The 18,473-nt window shown below is 47.3% G+C and overlaps 1 protein-coding gene across 4 annotated transcripts in view; it reads left to right on the top strand.

The window, feature by feature from the left end:
- Positions 1-18,473, top strand: part of LOC147881293 (putative cyclic nucleotide-gated ion channel 20, chloroplastic) — a 229,693-nt gene that overhangs the window by 199,165 nt on the left and 12,055 nt on the right. For all 4 annotated transcript variants that reach the window (XR_015543997.1, XM_087402227.1, XM_087402228.1 and 1 more), the window contains exon 10: positions 860-1,106. Coding sequence is in view for 3 of the 4 variants with exons in the window: in XM_087402227.1 (XP_087258353.1) it covers positions 860-1,106 (247 nt within the window). In the remaining variant the exon portion in view is untranslated. The remainder of the gene's footprint in view (positions 1-859; positions 1,107-18,473) is intronic.

Consider the following 18,473-nt stretch of genomic DNA (forward strand, 5'->3'; position numbering starts at 1 on the left):
AACCGCCGGAAGGTGGGAGTGGTCCTGCTAGGCATGGCCTGCAGGCACTTTCTACATTTTCACTCCGCGAGGGACTCGCTGGCTGTGCAGTCCTCCCTCCTAGTTGTTAGCCCCTGTCCCTGAGATACCCTAGGCAGTGAGCAGGGTTCTCAAGAAACAGGCTTGTTTTCTCTTTCTGCCAGGCTTTTGTTTATCCCTTGGCCGGTGCTTTTGAGATAGGCGACTTGTATGATTGATTTTCTCCTAGCATTAATAGAAAGTTCTTTTTCCTATAATGAGACAATATGTAGGATAGTGACATCTGTTTTAGTCCAATGAACTGAGGCATGAGATAGACATTATTGTCCTGTTCATTGGTTGTTTCTTGGTATTGCTCAAGATTGAGACCATTCTACTAGCTATCCAACCTTGTGTACGTCATTGGTTGAGTTTACCTTCCGATGATATATTTGTTGGGTCTGAGATGTCTGAAGCATGCTCATGAGTCATAGCCTCTTTCTGTTTTCATACACGTGTTATAATATTCACTTATTTAAAGAATAGTGCAACAACTTGACACAAGGGCTTCAGCAACCTAATTCTGTACAAAAACTTTGTACACGAATTTTATAAGAAATGATAATGTTAACTTATTGGCAGGCATAATTATTTTTCATTGCATTGTGACTGTCGTATGCTGTTTGCTTTTGCTTCCCTTTTTGTATTAGCTGCTACAATCCTGCTTCTGTGTGTAATGCCAAAAATCCATCTCTGCATGTGTTGTACAGAAATTCTCCGTTGTGATTTTTTGGGCATTAGAAAAATTGCCATTTTGTTCTAGTCTGTCAATTTGACCGTGTTGGAAGCTGCCTCTTATCAGGTGCCACTATTTACTGTTATGGAAGACCAAGTTCTCAACGCCATATCTCAGCGGCTTCGCCAAAGGCTATATATTGCAGGAAGCATTATTTTGAGGATGAAGTATCCCATTGACAAAATGCATTTTTTTATACGAGGAAACTTGCGGAGTATTGGGGAAGATGGAAGCGACGTACCACTTAAGGGTGGAGATTTTTGTGGAGATGAACTTCTTACCTGGTGTCTTGAACGCGACTCTGAGCATCCAAGTAAGAATGCTTTTCTATAAGTTATCATTGCAGTAACATTATTTGAAGCCCTTTGAAGTATTGCATGGTTTTGTTGACATTACCGAACTACTTGAAATAGACCTTTCTAAGGTGCCAGTTTTTCCTTGCTTTGTTTCTTCCAGTCCATTGCACAACAAATTGCTAACTATTGATGCCTGTGATATAAGAGCAAGTGCCATAACAAAGTCTCAGCATATGAATTAACAAGGGCATCTTTGAGGATACTATGTTTGACCATGGCTCATCATGCACTGAACCTCTCAGGTCACTGAGTTTGAGGATACAATGTTTGATAATGACTCATAATACATTGAACTTCCCAGGTCACTAAGACATATGGACCAGCACATATATTATTCCGATGCAAAGTTCATGGAGTTTATATGGATCCTGAACTCAGAGACAGATCCCTTGTTAATGACCAATGCAGTCATAATCCCAAAGTGCCAAATGGAGGGCACGTACTCAAGACCTCAATAATCAGCATAGCTGCTTACTTCTTCGCTGATCTTATCTGAAGTGCCTTCCTATCTTGGTCCAAATCCAAATTGTAGGTTTGGAATTCCCTTGGACTATAAAAGCCTTGTACTACATGCTTTTGATGACATGGAGGTGAATGAATAATGTTCAAATCGCTCATAGTGTCTCTCTTGCTTGTTGATCGCTGCCCCTTATTCCTTCACTTCAGCCCTTCTTCCGCCTCTCCTCTCCCTGGTTTCCCTCCTTGCTCCGCTCCTTTCCCCCCACCTTTGGTGTGCCTTGTCCGTGCGCCATGGCCCTCGCCCCCTTTGTGCCTTCTCCCCTCGCAGAACCTCGCTGGTACCTACTGGTTCCCTGTCCCCATCTAGGTGGTCGGGAGGGCTCCAGCCACCTCTTGGACTCATGGGAGCGGCTCTTGGCAACGGATGTTGAGGGCCCAAGCCTTTTTATCTTTGCTGAGAGCTCTCTTTTCCTGCTTGTTATTTTTAACCAGCCTCTCGGGGCCTGTTGAGAGGGCCTCAATCCTCTCTTAGACTCATCATTTTTCCTCATCTGTCTCCTTTTGGGAGTGCAGTGTTAGTGTTTATTCCTTCTGAACAAAAGATCTTGGTGATGAAATGTGCAAGATTCTCTTTGCTATCACAATGTTGCAATGTGATGTCACCAAGTAACAACATTCTCTGATGAAGTGCTCTCTGACATCAATGTCCTTTGTCTTGGAGTGATATACTGGATTATTGGCTAATGCTTGAGTCGATTAACTATCAGAGTATATTATTGTTGGCTTTGACTCATCAAAGTAATTTGTTTCTGACAATAGTCTTCTGAGCCATATAGCCTCACGTGCAGCTGTTGTGAGTGCCCTATATTCATCTTCTGTCGTAGACAAATAAACCGTTGCCTACTTGTTTGACAACCATGATATAGCACCTTGACCAAGGAATAATGCATATCCTTGTGTGGATCTTCTGGCCTCATGATCACTTGTAATAACGGGTTCAAAGTTGACGACATGGATTCAATACACCATGTGCCTCACTTCTTGGAGAATCTTCGCTTTCCAGGGCTCCTAAAGGAGTATTGGCCCATCTTTCACTCCATTGGGAGAGCCTAGTAGAGTCACCACCTCAAATGGTAGCGATAGCAGTAGCAGAAGTTGGAGTCCCTCGACTCAGGCTGATAGTTGAGTGCCCAGAGACTATTTTAGAGGAGATCTTTCTAGAGACCCTCGATGGCGAAGAGTAGGCAATGCATTGGGATCTCGGGGCTGCGAGGCCAGTGCTTACAGTCTAGGCAGATGGGACACTTGGCTCGTGACTATAGGAGGGGCCTGGGTAGGGATCCCCCATATCCTCGCTAGGAGCAAAGGGCTGCTCGCGAGAGAGAGTGCAACATAGGCTAAGATAGCGGATGGAGTCCTAGACACCTAGGGTAAAGCCTTCTAGAGAGGCTTGGATAGGGTAAGGTGCAAGAAGCCTAGCAAGCAGGCTTTGAAGAACCTTAGACGGCGTGCCAAACTCAACGAGTGGCGAGGGCAGAGCATGGGTTACAAGTACTCTTGCAATTATAGTATTCCACATCCTAGTAGGCAACAGTGCCCCATCCATAGTTTATGCTGTTCACTACTCTCACCAAGAATATCCTATGTTGGACTTTGCTTTGACCAATCCCTAGTAGAAGGCATTATTTCTGTCCAATAGTAGGCACACAACCCAAAATTGTTACTAGCAGCCACACCTAGCCACACAGTCCTCCTTAGCTGCTACTAGTACCCACAAGGCCCCTTACCTACTCAGAGCAGAGAAAGTAATCATATATGCACAGCCCACATCAAAGGAAGCTGAACATAAGAATGAATTACCAGCCAAGCATCGAAATGCTCAGCCAGCTCCCAAAGTCGACTAGAGGCAATCAATGAAGCTCAAAGTGACCAGCCAGCCTGAGCTCTCATTGTCAATATGCGACCCTCATCTCAGGCCGCGTGGACACCCCATGTCCCAACCAATTGCTTCTTTATTTGGAGTCACCTACAGCCCATGAGAAGACGACCAGCCCAATAAATCGGCGTCTGCCCTGTTGGCCAACCATTGTACGGATAGCCCACGAGCCTTCACTATTGGCTAACCACCATTAACCACCATACGGACAGCCCGTGGTCCAGCAAGCTATCTCAACGACTAGACCATGAGTGCCATATGGACATTAATCCAACCCAGCACAGCCCAAAATGCAGCGTAGTGCGCCTGCCAAAGATCGAGTACGAAAATTGGTCTACACCCATAGCCAATCTGTGGTACATAAAGTTTTCTTCCTCCGGGTGCCCATGCGACCTCTTCCAAGTGCTTCCAACAGTCCGTATACCATGCACGCAGACTTTGGAATTTAGTAGGTGCCATGTGGCAACTACGCTTCAATTTTCCCCCATTCCCCCTCTATGGAGCTCTCTTGGGATCATACCAATGGCCCAAGATTAAATCGTAAGGGACCTTTCCCCCCTTTTTGGACCAAACAATAAATTAACCCCCAGGGCCATTAATCCCTAGGGGGACCTTGCACACTTGACAACCTATGGCCCTGCCCACATGCAAGCTAAAGGTACTCACTATAAATCTCACAATCAGAAATTCACGCCCTCGTGACATACCCTCGTCTTGAAAAAGGGCAAGCAACCTCGATTGCATTTGAGGGTGGCAAAGTCATCCAGAAAGTCAAATACATGCAAGTGTGCCATCATAAGCATATTTGCCAAACCAATGTTGCATATATGATTCTCAGAATCTAGGATAGCAAACCATATACACTGCAACAAGCTGACTAATAAAGACTAGTACACTGTTCATAGAAGCCCTATGGCAGATATAGTGTCAGCAAGAAGTACCTCGGGTGAAACATACAATGTCACCAAGCAACCTCTAGATATTTGAGCCTATCTGTAACAAAGAGATGGAGATACTACCCCCCTCTTGAGCATCAAGCAATGCTCCAGACCTATGCTCTGATGAGCCTGAAGGAGCCACAACCAAAGTTCGCTCAAGCTGAAATGATTCCAGTTAAAGCTGCAATAACTGTGGTGTATAGATAAGATCTTTGAGGCCAACAAGTAGGTCGAGGACATGGATGTAGCATCTCAGAAAATCAAGCAAGGTCTCCAAAAGATTCAAGCAAAGCAAAAGAAAGCTGCTGATCGTCACTCCCGTGCATTGGAGTTTGTAGAGGGTGATTGGGTTCTTTTGCGTATTGAAAAGGCAAGGATGGAAAAAAAGAGAAGCAAAGGCCAGTTGTTCCCTAAGTTGAGTATGAGATACTATGGGCCTTTTCAAGTTTCCGAGAAGATCAATGATGTAGCTTACAGGGTGAAGCTACGAGATCATTGGAGGATTCACAATGCTTTCCATGTGAGTCTCCTCAAACCTTTGCAGGGAGATGTGCCAGAGGATACGCCTTTTGAGATGCAACCAGAGGTTGCAGAACTTGATGAGATTCTAGTTGCAGAGTAGATATTGACACATAAGGAAAGGAAAGTCAGAGGTAAAGTTTCCCATCGCTATTTGGTGAAGTTTTGGAATTGTTCACCATTGCATGCAAAGTGGCTGGAAGAACTTTTGTATGCGAAATCGGAACTTTCTTCCCTCCTTCCACTATCTCAAACAGAGCTTTACCCATGGAGGTATGCACGGTGTTGTTATAAGCAAACTCCACCATTGGCAAATAATGCTCCCATTGTGCCTTATGCTCAGACACATAGCATTTCAAGATATCAAGCAGAGTGGAAGTAGCCTCTTTAGACTGTCCATGCGTCTGTGGATGAAAAGAGGATGAGAACTTGAAAGTAGTGCCCATATTTTCAAAAAATCCTCTTCAAAACAAACTCGTTATGCGAGGATTTGTGTCACTAATGATAGACTAGGGCATACCATGATACTTGAAGATGTTCAGAGCAATCTTGCCATATGATCCGGTGTGCTTTTCTTCCTTACCAGAATGAAATGAGCCTGCTTATTGAAATTGCATATATAGTCCATGCTTCTGTGGATGAAAAGAGGATGAGAACTTCAAAGTAGTGCCCAATGCATGGATCTGTGTCACTAATGATAGACTAGGGCATACCATGATACTTGAAGATGTTCAGGATAAGCAATCTTGCCATATGATCTGGTGTGATTCTCTTCCTTACCAGAATGAAATGAGCCTGCTTATTGAACTTGCATATGAAAGTCCATAGGCCATCATTCCTTGTAGGTGTCCTAGGAAGATCAAGAATGAAGTCCATGGCAATGCTCTCCCACCACGGTCTATCCGGAATAGGCAATGGATGCAATAGTCCGGGTGCCTACTGTCGGTCAAACTTCATCTTTTGACAGATAATGAAATTCCTAACAAATGCCTCAACATCCCGTGTCAAAGCTGGCCAACAGAAAAAGTGCTCCACTGGCGCATACGATGTAGTATGACATTCTTTCAAAACTTTAGGCCTCAACTACTTTGTGACACAAGGGCGACTATGCATCATAAGAAAGTCATCTCTAAGAGTGTAAGGCTCATGACGTTGATCATTAAACAATTGATCATAAATCCTTGTAAAATCTTCATCATGTGCATACTAATCCTTCATTGCATCCAGTTGATGGTGGTATGCAATGAATACTGCTGAAACCTAAGGTTTCCTTGACAAAGCATTAGCCATAACATTCTGTTTTACCCTCAACGTGCACTATTGGAAAGTGAAACATGGATATCCAATGCATATGTTTCTCAGACAACTTAGATTGAGTGAGGGAATATCTCAGGAACTGCTGATCTGTCTGTATAGTGAAATCAGTCTATAGTGTTCAAGCATAGGGCAAGCTTCGTCTAAAAAAGATGTGGTTTGTTCTATATACAACATCAAGGACTGGTTTGTCCATAGGAAATCTAGGTAAAATCTACTCACTAACCTAAGCATCCACATATGGCCCAAGTCTCCAACATTGTGAGATTGTATCATACGACTTTTTGCACTATCTCATAGTGGCATTCACATGTGACAATTTGTTGGATTGCCCTTAGTCTAGACAAGAATCTACACTCTCCCTTTATAATATGTTCATATTTTATGTCTTGTTTGGTCTTGTAGACCTTTCTTTCATACAAGTCCATCAGCACTCATCAGAGGCGAACAGAGAGCAAATTCACGATCCAAACAACAAGGGTTTTAAATCTTTTAGAATACTTCAGAAAAACACAGAACAACCAAGCGGATCTTCTTTTTGTGATCGATGTGATTAGGTCAAGTGAATGGGTGGCATGTCAAGCTTGTGAAAGGTGCAATGAAGAAAAATAGCATCCCACCTAAGAGAATGTCTCATGTTTAAAAGGCCACCTTATGGTGTATATTGATAAAATAGATGTCCAGGATAGATGAAAGACTTATGAATGAGAATGCATGATTGCCAAGAAGTGGTGAAAATTTTCTTGCAGGTCAATCATATCTAAGTTCGGATGCACTACAAAAGATCCGAATTCAAAGCGGGTTCAACGCCAATCAGTCAAGGGTCAAAATCCGAATGATGGGATTATCCTATATCCTTAGAGAGATGACAGCTTCAAAGTGCTGAATTAAAAATATGGCACTTAGAAAGTGACTTGTTGGATGTTGTGCATGAATATCCAAAATTCTGGACAACCTACATTGAAGTGACAAGGGAAGGTGCCTCAATATCATTGATTAAAACTTGCAGTGCAAGACCTTATTGTGCAAGGTGGTGGTCAGGGGGCTTTTTGCCAGGACAAGAACTTTGTAAAGACCTTTTTATCCAATGCATGTAGTCCTGTCCTCCTTTGACGAGTGGTGATTGGATGGATAGAACTAGGCGAATTTTTAGTCCATCTTCGGGCTACTCCTTTCCTCTTACGGCTGCTATGTGAAAGCTTGGGGCAGGTTCACAAGTGTTGTTCGGAGAGTTTCCCCCTCCTCTCAGGAAGACACACACTATACGATCATACTAGGACACACACATTGCACACATATTGTGCATACGAGAGCAAGGCCTTAATCCCAACAAAGAGTAGCCAACTGTAGAGATTAAGCTGGCAAAGGCTCTGTCGTGCTACTCTTTATACGAAGTCTATGTGAAGAGACCTGGAACTGTCCAATAGAGATCCTCAATGAGTGGGGTAAGTGGATCCGTGTGTACCCTGGTGGATCAATGCAACCCTCATCTATGATATGTAAGCAGTGATCTCTGTAGAAGCTAAGTTTCACTGGGAGTTTGCTCGGTGCAACCAGGTCCGGAATGTGTGTAGCTGTAAGATCCTCACGGATCACCTGGTTGAGATCGTGTGACATGAGGGGGGAGAAAGGAGGATTGTGTGACTCACGGATCGTATTGGAAGGGAGGGAGTCTGTCCATGTGGAGTCCCAACCCCTCAAACCATCTCTCTGTACGTGCATACGAGCATTTTTGGTCACCTCCTGTTGAGGGTGTCATAGAGGAAGACAATGCCAACCATGGCAGCCTCGTGTCCGGAAGGGTAATCCCCATACTCTCTGACTCGGTACAGATATGTGATAACCTGAAATGCAGCATCTAGGTGTAGTGGAGATGACCCAAACTTAGCCTGTACGATTTGGTGTGGAACTGATGGCTTACTACAAATCATCCGTGATAGCATGAGCACCTGTAGTCGCTCCACCCATGCCCACTTTGTATCGGATAGATCTGGTCCCCAACTAGGGCTGCCATACATGCCCGCTGGGTGGACCAAGGAGTCAAATAACAGCCCCTTGGTCCGTGGATCCTCAAAGTGTGAGCGGAAGCACTGCCTCTAGTTTGACCAATGATGCGTATCCTCTACCCAAGCGTGCCTGCATCGCGGGTCTCATAGTGAAGATGGGCCCGGAGAAGATAGCCCCCAGATATGTATATGATGAAACTATCTCAACAGTGACCCATCAAAGGTGATTGTTCCTGGCGCATGACAGCTCAAGATGTATTGAAGATCATAACCTTGGTTTTACCGAGGTTGACCTTCAAATCATGGAAGTCACAAAAATACTGAAGTGCGTCAAGGTGTCTTTGAAGTCCCTCTGCAGAGGAAGACATAAGAGCCACATCGTCTGCATAAAGTAATATCCGGATCAACGTGCCAGTGAGAGAGCAACCAGCCCCCCCCTATGCTTGCATCACTGTCTCGAGCTCATCTATGTAAAGGCCAAACAGAGTGGGTGATAAAGGACACCCCTGGTTGACCCCAATAGTGCTCATGATCTCATCTGTCCACCCAGCCCCTGCCCGGACTCTGCCTGCAACTCTCTCGTAAAGTGCCATGACAGCCCAAATGATCTCCTAATCATACCCCAAATCCTATAGGCGACATATGAGGCGGGCTCTTAGGACTATGTCAAATGCCTTGCGAAAATCCACAAAGCAACAATAGACCCTCTGTTTGCCCTTGCCTCCTCGATGATAAACATGAGCGTGAGAATATGATCCATAGTGCCATGATCACGTCAGAAACCAACCTGTCCTGTTGCTCTAAGTCCTCGACACTCCGCAAATCGGCTGACCTTGGAATCAAGCACGGATGCATAGGATGCATAGATCTTGGACATCACATGTCCAATCATAATGGTCCTGTAATTCTCCGGGCTCATGGGATCCCCTTCCTTGTGGATGGGTGAAAATAATGTTAATAGTCCAGGTGCGTGGAAACCCTAAACAGACAGCTTCATTAAAAAGCTTCGCTAGGATTGGGGCCAGGATGTTAATCCCATATGCAATGATGAGCTCAGTGCATAGCCCTGCATGATCCTTCGCTTGGCTATTATGAAGTTCCATTACAGCATCCCTCACCCCCCCCACAGTGAAGAGGGTGCAGGAAGTGGGACGTGGCATATGTGAGAGGTTAGGGGCTGGCTGGTTTTGGATGTCATATAATGTGTGCATAATCATACCAGACTTGAGTGTCGGTGAGTGGTGAGGGGGACCGTCGCTCTAGGAATTTTCGTCAAAAGTCCTTAGAGTTACTGAACAGAATGTTCAATAGTTCCTCCTCGTTCCGACGAATGAAATCTAGTTTCTTCCTACGTATCAATCTACGATACTCGTGTAGCGTCTCCGGTTCGCTCAAAAGGCTGTTTTTGGCTTCGAATTTGAGCTGACAGCGTAAAGTCTTACACTCTTCATCTTACCAATTATTACAAAGTATGGTCCCAGGAGTTGGTGGGCAAGTGGAGCGAGTGTTGTGAGGGAAAGCATGGAGGGCAGCCTCGTGTAGTGAGCGGGTGATCAAGGCAGCTCGGTTCTTTAATAGGGTTATGAAATCAATGTAAGCAAGGAGTATATATAGATGGTCAGAGTAGGCTGGTGAGTAGTCACGGTCGAAGTGTATATCATGTTATGAGGAGTAAGAGCTCAATGGGATGGAAGGTGCTATGCAACGGTGGGGAGTGGAGATGCTAAAGAAAGGTAACTGTGATCAGCCTCTGGAGGGAGAGGTGCTATAGTGAAATCGGTGATGCGTGATGTGAAGGCAGGGGATTCCATGATGTAATTAACAACGCTAGAGCCCCCCCCATGTGGGAAGCATGTGAAATCACCCAAGGTGGGCCATCTGTCAAGACCATTATAGATAATGAGATCATGCATCCTGCCAATGTCTAGTAGAGCCTACCCATAAGATGTGACTGGCCTAGAGGTAATCAACAACGCTAGAGCCCCCCCCCATGTGGGAAGCATGTGAAATCACCCGAGGTGGGCATCTGTCAAGACCATTATAGATAATGAGATCATGCATCCTGCCAATGTCTAGTAGAGCCTGCCCATAAGATGTGACTGGCCCTCGTCTGTCAACTGAAACCTGTATCACACCTACATCCTCAAGGTCAACGTCTGGCAGTAGAATGGAATCATCCCCGAAGTCAAGAAGTGGTACCTGACGGGCGCCTGTCCTCGCGTTGAAGTCTCCAACTAGGAGGACTTCTTCGTAGCTCGAGAAATCAACAATGGACTGACATAGGGCTGCAAATGGAGATGTCTCAATCTCATCTCGGATATCTCTCGCAAAGTGGGAGCTCTCACGAGGGGAGTAGCATACTGCAACAAACAAATCCTGGCTGTCCACGTGTCGAATCCGGATCCAAAGAAATCTGGAATGAGTATCTCTCTGCTCTATCGAAAAGGGTGGATTTGTAGAGAACTGCTACCCTTCATGATCCACGTACCCCCCTATGTTCCTAGTCTCATCTCTGTAGGCATACTCCCACGTGTACCCACTGACTACTGGTAAGGGGCGCTCTGGACTCTAATGTGTCTCCGTGTAAAAGACTATGTCTTGGCCTGTATAGGATTCCGAGAAATTCCCTGGTTCTGACCATAAGGTACCATTACAGTTCCAAATGGTATAGGATAGGGTCTTGAAGATCTGAGTCTCATAGACCTTGCCTCCCCATGCGGAAAGGGGGGGGGGGGGGGGGGATGCCCAACGGGGGCCTGTAAGAAGCCGTCCATTCCTAACTACTACCCACTTCCCCTCCTTACGTGCCTGATCACGCTGCTGCAACAGGGAGTGCCTCTCCTCAACTTGTAGAGGGGTAAAGTCCCCATCCATGGAGATCGCTAGCTGATCTCGTAGTACTGACCTGTGTCGTAAAACCAAAAGTCAGGCGTGAGGGTCATGGAACTGTATGATCCGGGGCTGCTCTCGGTTGGGGTCTCTCCCCACCCTCCACGCCCTCTCGATCCCATGCTCAGCTGCACCCAGAGTAGTGGCCATGAAAGCCGTCACATCTGTCATCGGCGTAGCTTCAGTGCGTGGGATTCCACGTATTTTGATGTTGAGAGCCTTACTGGCTCTCTGTTGCTGCTCCACGAGGGTAGCCGAAATGGTGGCCCTCGTAGGTTCCCATTTGGCTACGTTGACCCATCTGGAAGTCTCCTCGATCACAAATTGCATGCTCGCAATCTGGGCCTCTACTACCGGTGCACTCCTTGTAACTGTACGAATATAGGAGAACTCCTTCCTGAGCTGAACCATGTTCAGCCTTAGCATCTGGATGATACTGGCTTGCTCCTGGATATGACGAGCTTGCTCCTGAACCACTCTAGCCAAATTCTGAGTGAACCTAGCCTGGTCCTAGGCGTAGCGTGTTAGCTCCAACTCCCTAACCCGTATACTATGTACCTCTATGAGTAAAGTCTTCCATCTGTCCTGTGGGTCAATGAGACCCTGTCCTAGCTGAAACTGAAAGGATTGAGGTACAAAGGTAGGGTGGTGTGGCAAGATAGTGGGTGGTGGTCGTGCCATCTGAGCAAAGATGGCAAATACCTGAGGTACAGATACAGGGATCTCAATGGTCCCGTGGGACAATGTCAAAATCCTTCCGAAAGTCTACAAAGCATGTGTAGACCTTCTAGTGTCTGAACCTCGCCTCCTCAATGATAGTCCTCAGAGTGAAAATGTAGGGTAGAATGCTATCTCTGGATCGTGCCTACCCTAGTGTCCGCTGCCCTCGAGCCTCTGTATGACTACTGAGCTCCCTCTCTAAAACTGATCCATAAATCTTGGCTAGAGTGTGGCCAATCATGAGGGTATGGCAATTTCCACCAGTCTCCATAGGGTCTCTGGCTTTATGTATCAGTACAATTGTGGTAGTGCTCCAAGTTGGTGGGAAGCCGTTGCACATGGCTCAGTTGAATATATGTGCTAGGATTGGGGCTAGGACCTTCTGTCCATGTGCAAAGTGCTCAGTTTGTAGGCTCTCATGGTCCAGCACTCTCCGACTATGTAGTTGTCGAAGTGCAGCCCGTACATTCTGTGTGGTGAACATGTGGCAAGTGGTGGGCCTAGGCATAGAGGACATATCTGGTGGTGTCTGCATCTAGGCATCATAGAGGGAACATGCATACACGTGTGCCACACATCTGGGTCGGTGATGGGAATAGGTGGCTTCCCCTTCGATAGAAACCCCCATCCAATGATCGGGTCTCCTCCTCGAAAAGATCTGACAATCTCGTCCTTCCTATGTATGAGGAAGGCTCGCCTCTTACGACGTGTCAATCGTCGAAAGATCCTCTGTGCCTCAGGTGGCGTCAGATGACCCAAAGCCTGCTCCTATGTCAGGTGGGCTCTCGCCTTTCTGCACTTGTCATCGAAGCAAGGGTTGTGTGGCATCTTCCAATCTCGGATCTGCATGGGTTAACATTTGCAGAAGGGCGAAACGACCTACGTGACCAAAATCTGAATACATCATGAATTATACCCCATGATGGGGAGCTGGAGGTGTCTAGTACACCCCACTACAGTGCGAGTAACAATAAATGAATAAATGCTATAAATGACTAAATGATTTGACATAGGTGGGATAACTCTAAGGTGCAAATGCTGGAGATGTTGGAATAACATTAGGTCTTTTGCTCATGATGAGTGCCAAGGATTTGGTGATCTTGGTGTCCCTTAAAGATGTCTGAAATCTGCAGCTATTGGCTGGTAATCTGCTCTATGATGCGGGAGCCGTGTACTAAAATCTGTCTAGAGGCGGTTCGGTGATGGGGTGTAGAAATACACCATACTAGACCCACCATGAGGGATTGAAGCTATGGGTGAGCTTGGTGGGAAACCCAGCTGGAGTCCTGATGCCTCTGAAGCATGTTTGAGATCTATATTTGCCGTCCTGGTCGCCTTCTTTATGGGCCAAACACGCGGTCGTCGTGAGGTGGCATGTCTATGTGATGCTGCCAGAAGGCTGTCTTGAATGGGGTGTCTGCCCGGCTATGCCCATGCCCATGGTGCTGGTCCTCATGTATGCCTGGCACAAGCAGGGAGCCACCTCTTGGTCTCATGCTTGGAGCCGGCCTTTGAGTGTGGTTTCATCTCTTGTGAGTAAGAAGTGTGATCTGCTGCTGTCCATGATCCTGACTGTGTGCAAGTTATAAGTGTGTTTGAATTGCTCAACAAGACCAGCACATCTCTAGTCTAGGTAGTCGATGACTCTCTGCATATCCTAAACCATGTGCAAGGACGCATTAGTATCTCCCATGGATCTCGTAATATCGAGGACATTTCATGAGCACATGTTGTGCCCTCAATCCCATGCTTTAGGACTCCTGGGTTAGAACTCATGAAGCTGGTCACGTCATCGATGGCAGTGGTGGAGGTACGAGGAAGCCCGACTCTAATCTTGAGAGTTTTACTGGCTCTTTGCTGCTCCTCAAGAGTGGTGGCCAGAATGGTGGCCTTCACAAGCTTCCGTGTCGCTAGATCCAGCCATTGAGAGGTCTCCTCAATGGCCAACTCATAGTGGCTATTTGTGGCTATGTGTGCCTCCATTGCTGGCCAACTTCTCGGGGTTGTCGATACCTGATGGCATACATTAGCTATCCCCTTGCGGAACTGTAACACCTTTTGACCAAGGTTGTGGATAAATCTATCTTGCTCCATCTCTTGTGCACGGAGGTGGCGGACCTCCATGACAAGTTGCTCCCAAGCCATTGGTAGAATTTGTTGTGGCGATACTGGTATAGCAGGTTGTGGATAAATCTATCTTGCTCCATCTCTTGTGCACGGAGGTGGCGGACCTCCATGACAAGTTGCTCCCAAGCCACTGGTAGAATTTGTTGTGGCGATACTGGTATAGCAAGAAAGAAAGAAAGAAAGTTTATTAAAATCTTCAAAAGACCGATGGGTCTATGAGACTGTGAAAAACCTGATACAATGAGCTGTGGTAGTGGAGCTACTAAACGAGCTTCCATACCAATGCGGAATGCAAAAAAATGCAAAATGGCAGTACTAATTCCTAAGTACAACATAGTCATATCTCGACTATATATATCAATCCCAGCATCATCGTCGACATCATCATAACCATCATCATCATCAGTAGCAAGACATCAGTAACCATCATCATCATCAGTAGCATCATCGTCGACATCACAAATGCGAAATGCTCATCGCGCATGATGGCTCGAGATGTATTGAAGATCATAACCTTGGTTTTACCCAAGTTGACCTTCAAATCATGAGACTCACAAAAGGATTGTAGTGCGTCAAGGTGTCTCTGGAGCCCCTCTGCTGAGGAAGACAAGAGAGCCACGTCATATGCGTAAAGTAGTATCCGGATTAGTGTGCCCGCAAGAGAGCAACCTACCCCACCTTGTGCCTACATCACTGTCTTGAGCTTGTCAATGTAGAGGCCAAACAAGGTAGGTGGTAATGGGCACCCTTATTTGACCCCGATAGTGCTCATGATCTCGTCTATCCATCGAAATCCTCTCCAGAAACTCGCTCATAAAGTGCCATGACAGCCCAAATGATCTCCTGGTCGTAACCAAAATCATGTAGGCGTCGTAAGAGGCGGGCTCTCGGAACAGTGTCAAATGCCTTGCGGAAATCCACAAAGCAACAGTAAACCCTCTGCTTCTGTGTCCTCGCCTCCTTGATGATACATCTGAGCACGAGAATATGGTCCATGGTCCCATGATCCCGCCTGAAACCGGCCTGTCCCGTTGCTCTAAGTCCTCGACACTCCGCAAATCTGTTGACCTCAGAATCAAGTACTGATGCATAAATCTTCAACATGACATGTCCAATCATAATGGTCTTGTAGTTCTTCGGGTTCATGGGATCACCTGCCTTGTGGATGGGTGAGATAGTGTTGATGGTCCAGGTGCGTGGGAACCCCAAGCAAACAGCTTCATTAAATAGCTTGGCTAAGATCGGGGCTAGGAGGTTAATTCCATATGCAATGAACTTAGTGCATAGTCCCTCATGATCCTTCGCTCGTCCATTATGAAGTTTCATTATGGCATCCTTTACCCCCCCCTAGTTAAGAGGATGCAGGATGTGGGGCGTGGCATATGTGATAGTAGGTTAGGGGCTGGCTGATTTGGGATATCATAGAGCGTGCGCGCATAATCAGACCACACCTGAGTGTCAGTGAGTGGTGGGGGGGACCGTCCCTCTAGAAATCTCCGCCAAAAGTCCTTAGAGTTGTTACAGAACAGAATGTTCAGTAGCTCCTCCTCGTTCCAGCGCATGAGGTCAAGTTTCTTCCTGCGTACCAAACAATGGTACTCACGTAGCGTCTCTGGTTTGCTCAGAAGGTTGTTTTTTGTTTCAAATCTGAGCTGACGGCGTAAAGCCTTACACTCATCATTGTACCAACTATTACAGGGTATGGTCCCAGGTGGTGGTGTGCGGATGGAGCGGGTGGTGTGTGGAAAGGCATGAAGAGCAGCCTCGTGTAGTGAGCGAGTGACTAGGACAGCACGATCCTCTAATAGGGGTATAAAATCAATGTATGCGAGAAGTATGTACAGACGGCCAGAGTAAGTAGGTGAGTGATTGCGATCAAAGCGTATATCATGGTAGGTGGAGTAAGAACTCAACGGGGTAGAAAGTGTTGTGCGGCGGGGGGTAGAAATGCTAAAGAAAAGATAGGTATGATCAGCCCCTGGAGGGAGAGGTGCTATGGTAAAGTCAGTGATGCGAGATATGAAGGCAGGGGATCCCATGATGTAGTCCACAACACTAAAGCCTCCCATGTGGAAAGCAAGTGAAGCCACCTGATGCGGGCCATCTGTCAAGACCATTATAGATAATGAGATCATGCATCCTGCCGAAGTCTAATAGGGGCTGCCCATAAGATGTGAGCAGTCCTCATCTGTCAGCCGAAACTCGTAGCATACCTGCCTCCTCAAGGTCAATGTCTAACAGTAGAGTGGAATCATCCCTGAAGTTGAGGAGTGGTGCCTGACGAGCGCCTGTCCTCGCATTGAAGCCCAACTAGGAGGACTTCCCTGCGGCTAGAGAAGTCAACAATGGACTGATAAAGAGCAGCAAATGGGATGTCTCATCCTCCCCCTCGAATATCTCTGGCAAAGCGGGAGGTCTCGGGGGGGAAGTAGCAAATTGTAATAAACCAATCCTGGTTATCCATGTGTCGAATCCGGATCTAGAGAAACCTGGAGTGTGGATCTCTCTGGTCCACTAAGATGGCTCCTAAAAGTGTGGATCTGTAAAGGACTGCGACTCCTCCTGACCCTCGAACCCCTCTTGTATCCCTCGTCTCATCTCTGTAGGCAGACTCCCATGTATACCCTCTGATGTGTCTCTGTGTAAAAGACTATGTCGTGACCTGTATAGGATTCTGAGAAGTTCCCTAGTTCTGACCATAAGGTACCATTACAATTCCAGATGGTACAGAATAGGGCTTGATCATGCTGCTGCAACAGAAAACGCCTCTCCTCAACCTGTAGTGGAGTGAGGTCCTCATCCATGGAGATCGTTGGCTGGTCTCGTAAGGCTGACCTACAACGTAAAGCCGAAAGTCGTGCCTGGGTGTCATGGAATTGTATGATAAGGGGCTGCTCTCAGTTGGGGTCTCTCCCAACCCGCCATGCTCTCTCAATCATGTGCTCAGTTGTCCCTAGGGTAGTGGTCACGAAGGTCTGCGCATCTGCCATCGGTGTAGCCTTAGTGCGGTGAATCCCACGTACTCTGATGTTGAGAGCCTTGCTGCTGCTCCAGGAGCGTAGCCGAAACGGTTACCCTTGCAGGTTCCCATTTGGCTATGTCGACCCATTTGGATGTCTCCTCAATGGCAGATTGCATGTTCGCAATCTGTGCCTCCACAACTTGGGTGCTCCCTGGGATTGTACGTATAGCAGTGACCTCTTGTCGAAGCTATGAGATCTCCTGTCTGAGCCCCTGAATAAGATCAGCCTGGTCTCGGATAGCCTGAGACTGCTCTCGTATGAGACATGCCTGCTCCTGGGTGAAGCATGTCTGCTCCTGTACGAACTCTTGCGCTCTCGGATGCTCTGGACCTCCATCAACAAGTACTCACAAGCCTCTGATGGGTCAGCTCGTCCGTGCTCTAACGGAAACTGAAAGGACTGTGGCCTGAAAGTGTGAGGATGAGACTGGAGGCTGGGTGATGATGACTGGGTTGGCAAAGACGGAGGGTGAAGCAGAAGCGAGGGAGAGAAAAGGCAGCGACGGAGGAGCTACAGGCGGGGAGGTAGTGGGCGGAGGAGCTGCAGGCGGGGAGGGGTTGCAGGTAGAGCCGAGGCGGGGGGGAGCAGCATGAGCGGAGGGGCAGCGGGGGGAGGAGTAGGAGCGGCGGAGGGGCGGGGGAGGCAACGGGCGAAGGAGCTACAGGCGGGGAGGGAGGGAGCTACAGGCGAGGCTAGGCGGGGAGGGAGGGAGGGAGTTGCAAGCGAGGCTAGGCGGAGAGGAGGGGGCGAGTTGCCATGGGCAGCGAGTAGGGGGCACAGGAGAGCGGGAGGGGAGGCTAGCAGGCAGAGCAGGAGAGCATGAATTTGGCTTTCCATAGAGAGAGAAAGAAAGAAAGAAAGAAATTTTATTAGAGTCTTCGGAGACCGAAGGGTCTATGAGACTGAAAGAAAACCTGATACAAATCACAGTAAGGGTGGAGCTATTGAAAAGAGCACCATCACCCATGCTAAACCCTAAGTCTGATCATACATAATAAAATACATCTGGATGTAACAATGAAAAGAAAAGAAAAGGACTGGAGCGGAGCAGAATCCTTCGTATGTCATGTCGCCCTGGCTGGTGCATAGCCGGTGATGGGACGCTAGCGCTTGTCAAGGTGTGCCGTGCGTCTCGGTCTCTTGAACGAGGCTCGACACAAGACCAGAGCCACCGTGACTCCCATGGGACGTATCCTGGGTCTAAACAATGACGGGAGGTCGCCCAGAGTGATCTGTGTTCCCCCTTGATGTCTCGTGTGTCGCGTTGCGGTCATCGGGTTGGGGTCTCTGTCACGTCTGTAGCTAGAGACTGGACGATCAATGTCACTCGATGGGAAGAACTCTGTGATCCTACTCTGAGAGGTGTCTGATGATGTGGCTAAGCCTCGTCGCC

This window comes from Dipteris shenzhenensis, chromosome 31 (genome assembly GCF_047967505.1).
Source record: "Dipteris shenzhenensis isolate YYH24624 ecotype China chromosome 31, Dip_SZ_1.0, whole genome shotgun sequence".
NCBI lineage: Eukaryota > Viridiplantae > Streptophyta > Polypodiopsida > Gleicheniales > Dipteridaceae > Dipteris > Dipteris shenzhenensis.